Raw genomic sequence first — 14,345 nt, 5'->3', positions numbered from 1 at the left:
GTATCGTGACCTTCATATCGTGATAATATCGTATCGTGATGTTTGGATAACGTTACATCCCTAGTAGTTAATGCTCCTGGTTTTGTTTTGTTTTTGAATGTAGTACTAGAACTAGCCAGCAGGAGCAATGTCGCTTCTCAATCGTCGTCATGATTGGTAGGCACTGCCTTGGTTGGGTGACCAGATTTTCAAAATGGAAAACCTGAGACACGACAATTTTGCTGAAAATCAAATATACAATAAATGTGCGATTGTTATTTTATTTGCGTCTCACATCCGGAGGTTGATAGTATCCGTGGCTAGCGAAATGCTAATGATTGCAGCATTTGCATCAGCTTACTTGCTTTTTGCTTTGAATGATTGGACTAGAGCTCGCGAACAGAATCTGTTGCTTCTCAGCCGTCGTTTTGATTGCCAGGCAAAACCTTGGACGACTTCTGCACCGAAACCTGTTTTCTTTGTTAGCCTCCAACTTTATTTCACATGATTTCTTTGTGTCACGTTGATTCAATGGCTTTTACCGTCAAAGGCACATCGCACAGCTGTGTAAAATGTCCTTTCTCTATAAATTAGATGATATTTCACCAAGGCAGTGGAGACCCGCACTGAAAGCTTGACAGACGTAGCAAAAGTAACTAAGGGTATGTCGTTTCCCTACATGCCACGACCGGTGGGCCGGTGGTCTCTACACTATGTCATCTGTGTCTGTAGGCACTCTTTTCTCTTACTTTGTGGAGCCAGTCTGATAAGTGTGAGGGAAAACATCAGGCGTCATTGCGAACGACTGCCATTATCTCCGATGCCAGCGGCAATTCAGTTTTCTTATGATAAAAAAACCATGAAAATGATTTTTTTTTTTTTTCCCTAGTCGGCTCCTTTGACCTAAATTGTTGCTACATGCACTTGACAGCTTTTATATTCACGCTAGATGTTTCTATTTTTTTTTGTGCTGCAAGCGTGCGAGCGGACCAAACCAAGCATATTTACATGGTAAACAGACTAAACTGGCGGCTAAATGGCATTGTCAACCGCCATTTGAAACAACGGGAAACACACCGACACTAACTGATCATCATCGCTGCTCCAAGGCTAGTTCAAATTTTTGCTTTCCAGATGAAAGTGTCATTTACACTTACTGCAGAGACTCGGTGAAGCCAACCATTGAAGTGCTACTTCACAAAACCATTTGGCACTGATGTTGGTTGCATATTAACACCTCACAGGTGCATCATGGGCTATTTCCCGTCTGCACTGTCAACAAACATTTAAAAAAAAAAAAAAAAGAGGCATACACATAATTGGCGAGTAAATGAGTAAATGGAGCCCAAGCTGAGCTAATGTGTCTCAGCCATTAGTGACCTCAAGCTCCATAAAAAAAAAAAATGACAGGAAGGACAGAATCTCTCTTCAATCAGTGAAATTTACAGTTTCGGGTTTACATCATCCATACATCAACGTTCCGTAATTCTTGTCCTCATTGCAGAACACATGTAGACAAACAACCATTCACACTCACATTTACATCTACAGACACTTTTGAGTCTTCAATGAACCCAACGTGCACGTTTTGAAAACTTGGGAGGACAAAAGCTGCACCAGCAAAGGGAAGACGATGCAAACTCCACACAGGAAGGCTGTGGTCAAGATTAGAACCTTAAATCTTAGACGAATAAAGATCTCAGAGTGTGGAAAAAATATTTTTTTTCATCTAATGCAACATGCATTGTCAAACTGAAACATTCTTAACTTTGGTAACTTCACCGAGGGATCCAATGAATTAACTTAAAAATGTCCAATTTAATATTTCTACCATTTGTACCCGAGTAGCGTTGAGCTACTAAAAATCCGACCTTGTCACTTTGTCTTGGTCTTGAAACACTTTTGAGTGGGTGTCTGAATCGATTAGATTTAAACTCAGTGCGCTCTTGGACTTGTGATTTATTCTTAAAACGAGAACTGAAGTCCACCCAACTGACATGTACTCAGCCATTTACTTTTCTTCTGGGCCAAAACCCATGACAGATTCCCACATTTCCGCACTTTGGCACTGAAAGTGCACATTTAGGGTACAGAATCTGTCATAATTCTTAAAAGCAACCAAACTGTTTCTTTAGTGCTTTAAGATATTTTCCGAGTGACACCAAAGATGTTTGTTGTTTGCCAACTACCCATTGCTTGGTTATTACCGTATTTTCCGCACCATAAGGCGCACCTAAAAATCCTTCCATTTTTTCAAAAGCTGACCATGCACTTTATAATCCGGTGCGCCTTATATATGGATCAATATTGAGCCGCAACAGGTCTCGCTGTCAAGACGCTATCGGTGACCCTGCACGATCGGAGTGTTGATCTAGTAACTTCAAATTCTTGATTTGGTCTCATGTCTCGAAAAGGTTTAATAGCCTCAAAGTCTTACTCTTTGCTTGGTCTTATTTCTTCAAAGTCTTCGTTCTTGCTTAGTTTCGCATCGTCTTGGTTTGGACTTTTAGTCTCACAAATCCCAATGCTCTGGTCTTGTTCTCTCCCTCTTAGTCCTTGGTTTTGATTTCCTTAAAGTCTTTGGTTTGTCTTGGTCTTGCATTGTCTTGATCTAGGACTCATCCCATGCAAGTTTTTTCAACGTCTTGGGCTTCACTTAGTTTCTGATTGTTTTGGACTTGGTCTTCACTTGCCCTCACATTGCCTTGGTCTTGGTCTCGTCCTCTAAATGCGGACTTGGAAAGGTCTTTCTAAAATCTTGCTGTTGGCTTAGTCTCCCGTACTTTTGCTCTTGGTCTTGCCTTTGGTTTCACACTGCCATACCACTGGTGTTAACTTGGCTCGACTTGGTCTTAGTTACATATTATTGCATAGTTCTTTTGATTTTGATTTTTGCAAGTACAGCGAATCTGAAAATCTACTGTGAATCTTTCCTGCTATTTATTACCAGTTGCTGAAGAGAGGCTGGTTTTGTTTTCGAAATTCTGCCAAAGTATCCTTCATGAAGATATAAAAACAGTCATAGCATCATGTAAGAATTCATGCCAAATAGAAACTGAGACATTTTTCTTTTTTTTTTATATAAATCCACCCAAAGAGAGGACAGCTCATGGGAACAGTAGTAGTAATGTGCTACATTTCCAATTGAAGTGAGGGTAAATCTGGGAATCTCTCCATTATGATTCAGTTGTTCAACTCACAACTGCCATTTAAAGAGCCAACGTTGCATTAGCATACATACCCAGTGGGGTTTAGTGCACATTCAAAGGGCTCTATTATCCCCATTTTAGCTTTTCCTGATTGTGCAACTGTGCTTTGATTAGAGTCTATGTCCTTACTAACTTGACATAATTTCAATGTGCAGGTTTTTAAAGGGTTAACTCTTTGACCGGCAAAAACGTTGAATAACGTTTAGTAAAATCACGATGAATGCCACCATAAACGTTAAGTGATGTCAACTACTTTTTTTTCTTTTTTTTTTTTTTTTAAGTATATCAGTGGTCAGTGCAACGTCCAAGTGCAGTGCAGCCAGGTCAATGAGTTGTGAAATCAAAAACACCCACTGACAATGGCCAGCAGATGGCAGCATTGTATCTCTTTTCAATGGGCTGCCGGTGTATGGAATTACTCAACTCAACTCAAGTTTATTTAACCTCGTAGCGGTAGCTGCTCGGGCCCTAACTAGAGCTGCGACTTACAATGAAACATGACGCAATCTGATGAAATAGAACGTTTTCAAGGCTGAAGTAAATGATCAAAGCCTTTTGTAACATTAAACCTAATTTGACGGAGCGTCACGAAACAAAAAATATTCGTATCAAAGTCACTGTTGTGGAGAAAATGTATCTTTTCTTTTCAATTTTCGCTCAATGTCACTCAAATTACCTATTTTCAAATGGTGATTACTAAAGAACGGAATAAGGTAGAAACACACTTTTTTTTTTCTAATGAAAGTATGGAATGCGACCTTTCATGTGGTACCCATTTAGTATATGTAGCAAAAGAACACAATATTCTGTTTGCTTCAAAAAATGTGTTAAAATGCTCGAAATCCGATGGCATTGGGGGTTGTTTTTTGATAACGTGCGGCAGTAAAAGAGTTAAAAAGGTGTCATTAACGGCAATGAAAACAAAAGTTATCTGCGCAGACAATGCCGCAAGTGTCATGAATTCAATGAGTTTCTGGCTCGTGTCCACACGGTGACATTAATGAGGCGTTGACCTTCCCGTGGCGCCCGCAGCCGGTAAGAATAGGTGCTTGGCTTTTCCATTAAATCAATGACTCATCGGCGCGGGCTTTTGGCGCACGGCGCCAAACGAAATCTGCTTGACGTGACGGGGTCAATCATCATAAAAATTTAATTTACCCTGAAAGGCATTCATGCCTTGTAATTTGGCGCCTGTGTGGTAAGATGGCAGGAACTCACAAGATAATGCGTGATAATGAAAGAGACGCGCTGTGTGAGGCAATCAGCTTTATTTATTCAGAAAATTATGCTTTTTTTTTGGGGCAATTTTTGTCGATGCGCTCCAAGTGTATTTTAGTGTGTAATAAGTAGTATTTGATACCCAACCTTATTTGAAGGTATTCGCGACAGCACCGTCTTTTATGATCATGAGCTAAAAATTAGGGGAAAAAAAGAAAATTGGCATTAATTTCATGCAATTTTAATGCTATAAAAATGTCATATTGGGATATATATCTGTCTTTCTTTAAAATTATTTAATATTGTTTTTTTGTTTTTTTTGGTATCGTACTTGGTATCGGTACCAGTGACCACTCAAAAGTTGATTACTTGTATTGGTATCGGTCTGACAAGAGTGATATCGAACATCCCTAGTTATAAGTATAAAAAGTTAACCATTTAACTTTGAATTGCATGATGCTGCTGGACTTTTACTGTACGTGACAAAGCAAAAAAAAAAAAAAAGCCAAAGAAGAAGCAAAGAATCCTGAAACATATTGCGTGATGTCATTTATGGATCCGGTCCATCTTTTGTAATACGTTTCTCAAATGAAGCTCCCAAAAGCCAAAGAAAAAGCAAATTACACACATAGATAATTGTTTCTTTTTGTGATCAACATTAAATGAGACTTCAGTTCCTTTTTTTTTTTTTTTTTGGAACATGCCAGCGAGTGTGACACTTAATCTCAAGCATTAATGAACTCATTAGTGCAACAAAAGTCTATGAGCACTGCATGGAAATGAGTCAATGACTCCCCGCAATATTATGTTACATGTTTAATTAATATTATAATTTATCCACGGCGCATTTATCTTGACTCTGTTAACAAATGGATCCATTGAAAAGAAATATTTATTTACAAGGTATAGTATTGTAAAAGATTATATTCCTTTGTGGAGAGTGACGAGACACAAGGCTGTTTATGTGTCAGTGCATAATGATACGTAATAATTATTTCATTTGGTTAATATCTTCGCTTCGCGTGTCAGCGTTGACGTCCGACTGTGTTTGACCCGTCCCGCGACAGACGCCATGCTGCTGGTGGCGCTGCGGCTGGAGGGACCTTTCAACATCGAATCGGTCATGGACCCCATTGACGTCAAGATCTCCGACGCCATCATGAATATGCAAGACAACAGCGCCCAGGTTTCCTACAAGGTATCGTACGTCTCGTCGCCAACGCCGTGCGTCGCACGTCAGCGCTGAATCACGCGCCGCTGCTCTGCTAGCTTCAACACATTTCTCATTAAGTCCAAGTTTAAGGTGTCACATGTAAATTTCACGTCTGAGTCTGCATAGATAATCTTCGGGTAGGCTTTCATTCAATGATTGAGTAAAATCGAGACTCGTATTAGTGGAAAAATAAAAGTGCCTCATTTAGAGCGTTTTAGGGAATAAAATGGAAAAAGGAAAGCACAATGTTGTTTACAGGATTACATTAGACACATTCAGTTGAGAGACGTGTCGAGGAGAGTAGCAGTAAAAAAGGTGCTGATTAAAGAATTTTGTTTGCATTTGTGGTGATTAAGTCGATACAAAATGTTTGTCACGCACGGATGACAACGCTGTCAAAATGATCCGCGTTCACGCAGAACTGCAAAAATTCCTGAAAACTTTGCATGATGGTAGAAAGGTGTCGGCGCTGGTCGCACCTCATGTACGCACTGCAAGCTCATTATCTTCGAGCACGTGCGCAACAGCAGCAGCTCAGTGTTTGTTTTTTTTTTGTCAAGGTGTAAGTGTGTCCTTCAGCTTTCGCAAGAGGACGATAACAATGAGGGTTTCGAAAACTTTCAGTTTGAGTCACATTTCAAAAACTTGATAATTAGAAAAATGCAGATGAGGGGCCAAATCGGCACCATTTGTACAAACAGGCTTTATCTTAGCGTGTATTAACACAAGAACATTTTCATTTTCTTTTTTTTTTGCTTTAAAAAGAAGATACAGTCAAACCGAGGTTTTCGAATGCTTCTGTTCTCGACCAAATCGGTTTTCGACCAGAAAATTTGAGAGTTTTATGTCCAAAAAAAATCAGCTCTCGACCAAACTGAAAAAGCCCAGGATGCTTCCTCCGTAGCACGTTCGTGTTCAAAGTTCGTTCGGAGCAGACCTGTTTTTTTTTTTGTTTTTGTTTTTTTTAAAGTTTTGCATCATGTATTAGCCCCCAATCATGTGTTCAAAGAAAGCAAGTGCATTTTGTTTGTTTGTTTGTTTGTTTTTTTTGTTTTTTTTGTTTTTTATCATTTTAGATAGGATATCTTCTATTAAAATAAAACAGTGTCTATTTCCACCCTTTTCAATTTATGGTAAACATTATACAGTGCAGTTTATGGTGTAAAATAGTAAAAAAACAAAAAAAAAACTTGGAAAAAGTTTTTTTTAGACTTGGAACGGATTAAAATTATTTACATTAACTATAATAGGAAAAATTGTTTTGGATTTCGAACAATTCGCTTTTGGAACAGCCTTCTGGAACGGATTATGTTCAAAAACCAAAGTTTGACTGTATTACAAATTTCCCAAAAAATGTATACTTTTATTCACATCGGGTTTCAATCACTGACATAAGCGTAGAAATGTTCTTACTCTGTGTGCATATCGAGAACGACAACTGGGAACGAGAACTTTATTGGTATCACTTGATTAACAAACACCAAATAATCATCAAACATAGTTGACGACAGTGAATCTTCAGTTGTGTCACCTCCATTTTCTTGGAATGTCACAGACAAAGAACAGATAGAGACAAAATGTTTTTACTTTTGAAAAGTTTCATTTGTACTAAAAAAAAAAAAAAAAATGTCATTGACACAAAAACTGGGGGCACAAACAGTACAATATGTATTTGTTTTGGTGTCAAACTGTCTCATGTAATCTCGTTAGATAAGCTTGGGGTAAGTTGACAGGAGAACCTTCTACAAGAATTTAGTCAAATCAGAAGTTTTGTTTCTTTGTTTTTTGCTTCTTTTTTTTCCATTTCCAAATGACAGCATTGTCAAAACAATCGGTGTTCACAGAGAGCTGCAAAAGCATCCAGCTATTTTTGCTATTCGCAATAAATGTGCGCCCATCAAGGTCATTGTCTTGAACGGCACACACGCAATAACCTGTGCTCGTCCATTCGTTAATGATTGTGATGTACTGGCACACGAGTACATCCTGCATTTTTTTTGAAAAGATGATTCATTCAGTATCCGGTCGTGTCCAGTGTCCCTGTGTAATGAATTGACTATGATTTGAATATGTATTTTCAATAAAAAAAAAAAAAAATAGCAGACTGTGCACAAGATAATTAAAAAAAAAAAAACTTTAAAAAAAAAAACGCGTGTAGGCTAATGATTGTGATGTACTTGCACATGAGTACATCCTGCATGTTTGAAAAGATGATTCATTCAGTGTCCGATAGTGTCCCAGTGTCCCTGTGTAATGAATTGACTATGATTTGAATATGTATTTTCAATTTAAAAAAAAAAAATGGCAGACTGTGCACAAAGTAAGTAAAAAAAAAACACACACACACAAACACATGTAGGCTACTGAAGATGACCAACAAATCATACTACACACATAATACAAAAAGAAAGATTAGTGACAGTAGAAGAAATAGAAGAGGCTAAGCTAACTGTAAGCTAACTGTGCTAAGCTAACTACACTGGGCTTACAAACTGTGACGGGAAGGCTCATTATCCTTTTTTTTTTTTTTTTTTTTTTTTTTTTTGTGCTTCAGGTCACTTCCTAATTAGCTATCATGGAGTTTTAATCATTGCTTCATTGATTGGTTTTAGCGTGTTTGGTAAAATATTTGGACAATGTCAAAATGGCCGTTGTATCCTTTATGTGGTCCTTGAAGGAAAGAAAATGGACACCCCTGGTTTAGGACAATTAAACAGCCTGTAATGTTTAATATTTGTATTGCTGGTAACAATAGTGTAGTTCTTTATGTGGTCTTTAATATTGAACTTAAAAACACCTGAAAAAAATACGTGAAAAGTCAGATTTAGGCATTAAATTACTCTGAGACCTGCAGCGTAAATCTGTAGTTGAAGTGTTTTTTTTGTTTGTTTTACCATCCATCCATCCATCCATCCATCCATCCATTTTCTGAACCGCTTAACTCATTTGCCCTCAATAACGTGTAAATACGTTTTTTTTATGTTGTAAGTGTCCCAAAGACGTATTTATATGTTTTTTTGTTTTTGTTTTTTTTATCCTAGAGCATACAGAAGGCTTTGATGCAGCCTCTCAGCTGCAAAGAACAGTTGCAGAAATGGTAGTTATTACACAAACGGCCAGCAGGTGGCAGCAGAGCAAAGGAGATCAACCAGGGCCATGTAGAGAAAAAGCTCAATTACTTACAATTTTCAATAGATTTGTGAAAACTGATGAAACTTAGCTCTCTTCTAATGCTAATTGCTGCAAAACGGAAACAGATAGAAACATACTTTTTTTTTCCTGATGAAAGAAGAGATTTGAATCTCTCCTTTTGGTAGGTTCCATGTTTTAATAGCAATTGAACACAATATTCTGTGGGCCTTGCAAAATCAGTCAAAATCCAGTAAAACAGCCGGGAGCGAACGGAATTGCTTCTGTGAAAATAGCTGGGAGTGAATGAGTTAATCCTCACAAGGGTCGCCGGGGGTGCTGGAGCCTATCTCAGCTGGCTTTGGGCAGTAGGCGGGGTACACCCTGAACTGGTTGCCAACCAATCACAGAGCAGTTTTACCATCCACTAAATCAAAAAAAAAAAAAAATGTTTGAAAATTATGGAGTGCTGTAAACATATTTATATTCTCACATGCTGTTGATATCAGTTGGTTCCCATACAAAACATCCAGTCATGCTATATGCAATGTTTTTCCCCAAATCTGTCAAACTTAAATAACGTCGGTCGCAGCCCAGCTGAATCACCGTCAGCGTCACCGTGGTTACCTCAGCATGCCGCCCATGATACACCGACGGCGCGTGTTGTTGCGTGAATCGCGACGTCTCGAAGCAAACGTCGTGTTTTCCTCCATTCTCTCCTTCCCAATAAGTCCTTTCAGATGCTGACCGTCGGGTGCCCGTGTTTGTTCAAATTGCAGGCTTTTCAAGGTTGCGGTCAGCCAAAACCCGCAGGAATGACGAGGTCTGCCCGTGGCGTTCCGGATGTGTTCAACGCCCGCTTCAGGCCCTACAACCCAGACGAGCGTCCCACCACGGCAGCTGGCACCAGCCTGGACAGACTGGTAAGGGCAAACCAGCGCCACTTTGCTTTTCGGGGCATAAACACAAATTTGTCTTTCTCGCTCATGACACCGTTGATTAAAGCCACCCAAGCCGGCGGCAATTCATTCCGCCGACTTCTTCCCGCATGTATCGATCGGCGTTTGTTAACGAATCAACAGCCGCCCCCCCCCGGAGAGTGAGGCGTGCCACGACGTGCCCTTCTCCTGCCTGCCTGTCTGTGTGCTTGGCAAACAGAACGGACAAGGCTGAAGGCTTTTTCTTTTTTTTTTTCCCCGAGGGCTGACCGCGGCCATTGTTTGCTGCAAAGCCAGCCCTTTTATTTCATATCAGATGGGCTGCGTGTTTGCGGGATTGGACGTTGATACGTGCATTTGGCATCTCAAACAACCTTGAGGGCTAAAACGCTGCAGCCGGGGGGGAAAAAGGTTAGCGCTGACAGCCAAAAGAAGCTCAGTGGCAGTTCTCATCATGCCATAAATACTTGCGCAACCACATCGCCTTCTTTGCCTCTTAGGCAAAAGGTTGACAATGTTTAGAAATAAAAATACAGCAGTTTAAAGGGTTAGTTCGGATTTTTTTTACATGAATCTCTATTTCATCCACACTTCCATTGTGTGCGATCATCACTGACTTACCCCTGACAGCGTTCTGTGACACGAGTTCTGGTCCGGTGTTGGACGATTTGAAAATAGTCCAGCAAGCTGGCTGGGGTCACGGAAATAAAAGCGTTTTTCTTCTAAAAATAATTTGTGTTCGAAAGAGTGATACATTTGCATCACAATACTCCTTTCTAAAAAACAAAACAAAAGTCAGACGCCATTACCGCCAGGCACGACTTTTCTGTTTGTTCGTATCACTGCGCGGCGCCCTGTCGTCAGCCGATGGACGCGCTGCAGACAGCTGATCCGCGCGCATTCCGCCTTCGAAAAGACAAACAACTTGTAGATTGAAGATATACTGGAAGTGCATTTTGTTTTTTGTTTTTTTTCATCATTTTAGATAGGATATCTTCTATTAAAATAAAACAGTGTCTATTTCTACCCTTTTCTATTTATGGTAAACAGTATACAGTGCAGTTTATGGTGTAAAATAGTAAAAAAAAAAAAAAAAAAAAAAAAACTTGGAAAAAGGGTTTTTTTAGACTTGGAACGGATTAAAATTATTTACATTAATTATCATGAGAAAATTGTTTCGGTTTTCGAACAATTCGCTTTTGGAACAGCCTTCTGGAACGGATTATGTTCGAAAACCGAGGTTTGACTGTATCACTCTTTTGAACACAAATTTGTTTTTAGAAGAAAAACGCTTTTATTTCCGTGATCCCAGTCAGACTATTTTCCTCTCGTCCAACACCGGACCAGAACTCGTGTCACGGAACGCTGTCAGGGGTAAGTCAGTGATCGCACACACTGGAGATGAGGATGAAATAGAGATTCATGTCAAAAAATCCGAACTATCACTTTAAGACTACATTAGTCGTCAGTCAAATCCCATTTGTCTACTTTGTTAGTTTTATGTTATATAATGTGTATTTTTTCCTTCCACAATGTTTTTATTTGTCTGATTCAATACTAATTATGTTTTTACTACGTCCTTTTTGCCCGGTTTTTGATGTTCTATTCATTTTGTCCACCTACACAATTAATTAGGACTTTCTCTTTCTCCTCCCGTTTCTCTCTGCTGCGAACCAGAGGATTATTTGGAATACCATGCAACACAGCGTAAGCTTCAACACATTTCTTCTTTGCTGCTTGGGGGTGGGCTCGTTTCGATGTCCGTGTCTTCAATCCATTCGTTGATTTTCTATAGCGTCATTATGGTTGTGGGTGAGCTGACGCTATCCCAGTTCTCCTTTGGGCTTAACACTGCCAGTCATTTTTAGAAAATTTGTCAATTTTCAATACTCACGTGATATTACATTCAATAAATCTACCAAATAACAGAATAGACTCCCTACTTTTTGCCCCTTCCCGTTCTTTTATAATTGACAGTAGAAAAATGTAGGTTTGCCAAAATACAGCCCATGGACTCTGAAATTGTGTTTATTTCGTATAAAATGGGGCAATGATGTCAGCTACTGGTGGTTGGGCATCAGTAAAGTTGTTTCCAAGTTTGATATTTACAGTGGAGCATAATCAGATTCGCCCCCCCCCCATTTAGCACCGCTCTAAAAAATACAATTGACAAGTATACTTGTCAAAGGCAATGAATGAGTTAACATCAATGCTGTATGTTTTATTACTGTCTGCAGCAGTTCACATCATCATATAGTCCAGCTTCGGCCTTTAAACGTGTATTTTATGACAACAAAGTCATTAACTCATCACTGAAGGCTCGACCATATGCCAGCGTTGTCCTCAGGTGGTGACGATCCCTGAACACAACACCTTCCTCAATTAACCGATCTATTCTGGAAATCTCCCCACCCCCGTCCGACGTTAGTAATAGCGCGGACAACAAATCAGGAGGTGACCTGGTCTGACAGAGCGCTGCGGCCGGCATCTGCTCTAATGGTACAGCGACGCGGGCCGGCGGCCAGGCAGGCGTGCGTGCGTGCGTGCGTGCGTGCGTGCGTGCGTGCGTGCGTGCGTGCGTGCGTGCGTGCGTACGTGCGTGCGTGCGTGCGTGCGTGCGTGCGTGCGGGGGCCGCTCATGAATAATCAGCCGGCATTCAGACCAAGAAATTGCAGGAACAGACAGGGAGGGTGTCACATACGTGAAAGTAGAGCACCGAAAATGCAGAAAATAGCACAGCCAAGGCTGCCGAGCTATAGGTGACACATCATCGCGTTGTTATTCAATCAGCTTAAAAAGCCGGAGTATTCTCGGATCGTCATATCACGGGCAACTGTTACGTTCACGTGACCGTCATTCTCGCGGTGAGTCACATCGTGAAAAATATCGAAGTTCGTTAATGATGCTCGAATTGTTTTGAATGTTGGCGGAGTTGTTTGAGGTCATATTTGAAATACCGTCAACATCTGCTGTGAACTCACTCCGGTAGCTTACCTCCAGCTGCTAAATATTAAACAGCGAGAGACGTGAGCGCCAATAACAGCAAGGACGTTCAAGCGACGGCGGGATATGCTTGAAACTGTCCCCAAAGTCACAGCGTGGACGACTTTACATTTATTTCTGTCTGTTCCTGGCAGACATTTTGGGGGGCCACTGACTCAACTCACTCAACTCACTGTCAGCGTCACAAATATAGGCTAACTAGTAAATATTCTTCAAAAAAAAAGATTCTTCAAGTTGTTTACGTTCAGCTAAAGCTAAGAATTACACATTTTCATTTAGCGTAACCACATAGCCTCCACGACCTGAATGCTACCACACAATGAGAAACTCCATAGACACACTGGCTAACAATTAGCATCTATGTTGTTGTGCTCTAATGAATGGATGTTTGGACACAAACTGTGCAACAACACATGTACACAGACCATATAAAAATACTTACAGGCATATATTATTTATCCTCTACGAAGAAAGACTAACTTTACTGCCATATTGAGAAGCAATCTAGCCTCACCTGTTACCATACACATAAAAACATCAGTCAGGGATAAATCAGGTGTTTGTTTTTCATCATACTTCTGTTTTTTTTTTTTGTGTGTTTTTTTTATTCAAGTAGTTTTTATTAGTTTTTTGACCAAATTTGCTAGTTTTTCTTAGTTTTCTTTTTGTTAAATGTTTGATTTTAGTTTTATTAGTTTTATTACTATTGTAGTTTTGTTTTTAATGGATGGAGTATTTGTAAAACGCAAGATACAGAAAAAGTAGTGCAGAATAAAGTAAACTCCAATTCCCAAATGACTGTTCGACCTTCCTTCTTCCGTACAGTCGAACAGAAATACTGAAATAAATTTAAAATGAACCCCGAAACCTTGTGTATATCAATTGATGAAAATAAAGTGGATTTTCATTGTATAGTTAAATTTATACCATTTTTTTGTTAAATGTTGTTTGTTATTTTTCATCTTTTATTAAAAAGCATTTTCATTTTTATTTCATTTTGTGTATGAAAATGTTTTCAATGTTATTTTTTTCATTACTTTTCTATAATAATCTTGGTAGCCTTATTTTTTTTTTACCCTAATTACCCGTCTACCCTACTGTACTTACTTACCCTTCAGTTATCATACACAACAAACGGAATCCTTCTTTCCCATGTCTGGTTGATTTTAACAAATAAAAGTTGTCACAAAGTGGAACAAGTCCCATGTAGGAACTGAAAATACAATAACCTGTGCGCTGGCCCTTACAGCAGAATAATGTACATTTGTTTTTGAAAGATATCCTACACCTTTCTTTTTCCTCTGTTTCCCTTTTTCTATTAAAATACATCATATTTTATTCAGCGAGCAAGTGTTGCGGTTGAAAGGTTTTACCGGGACGGTCTTTTTTTTTTTCTTTTTTTTTTTTCCATGCGCAACATAAAAGGAACGAAGAAGTTGAATTGCGGTCCCAGTTGCGGCTCTTTGAAGACAATATGACATCCTGTTATTGTTTTGTGCGGCTTCGTCTTTGTTACAAATAGAATTGCGTGTCACCCAGTCCAGCAGCTGCTTTGTGCAATCATTAGTGTAGCAGAATTTCCACGACTCGTGTTGCAAATGGATTCCAATGCGCGAAACGCATCTTTGTTTTGGCCTCCTTTACGTACAGATGCG

At 39.5% G+C, this 14,345-nt stretch overlaps 1 protein-coding gene across 2 annotated transcripts in view; it reads left to right on the top strand.

The window, feature by feature from the left end:
• Positions 1 to 14,345, top strand: part of gpc6b (glypican 6b) — a 105,099-nt gene that overhangs the window by 65,828 nt on the left and 24,926 nt on the right. Inside the window, exons 5-7 of one of the 2 annotated variants that reach the window (XM_077537520.1) lie at positions 5,474 to 5,604; positions 9,528 to 9,671; positions 11,364 to 11,393. In XM_077537520.1, coding sequence (XP_077393646.1) covers positions 5,474 to 5,604; positions 9,528 to 9,671; positions 11,364 to 11,393 — 305 coding nt within the window. The remainder of the gene's footprint in view (positions 1 to 5,473; positions 5,605 to 9,527; positions 9,672 to 11,363; positions 11,394 to 14,345) is intronic. The other variant, XM_077537521.1, reaches the window with a different exon arrangement.

The sequence above is a fragment of the Festucalex cinctus genome, chromosome 11 (assembly GCF_051991245.1).
Source record: "Festucalex cinctus isolate MCC-2025b chromosome 11, RoL_Fcin_1.0, whole genome shotgun sequence".
NCBI lineage: Eukaryota > Metazoa > Chordata > Actinopteri > Syngnathiformes > Syngnathidae > Festucalex > Festucalex cinctus.
Note: the sequence above shows the minus strand (reverse complement) of the source record. Positions and strands in the feature narration are given on the sequence as shown.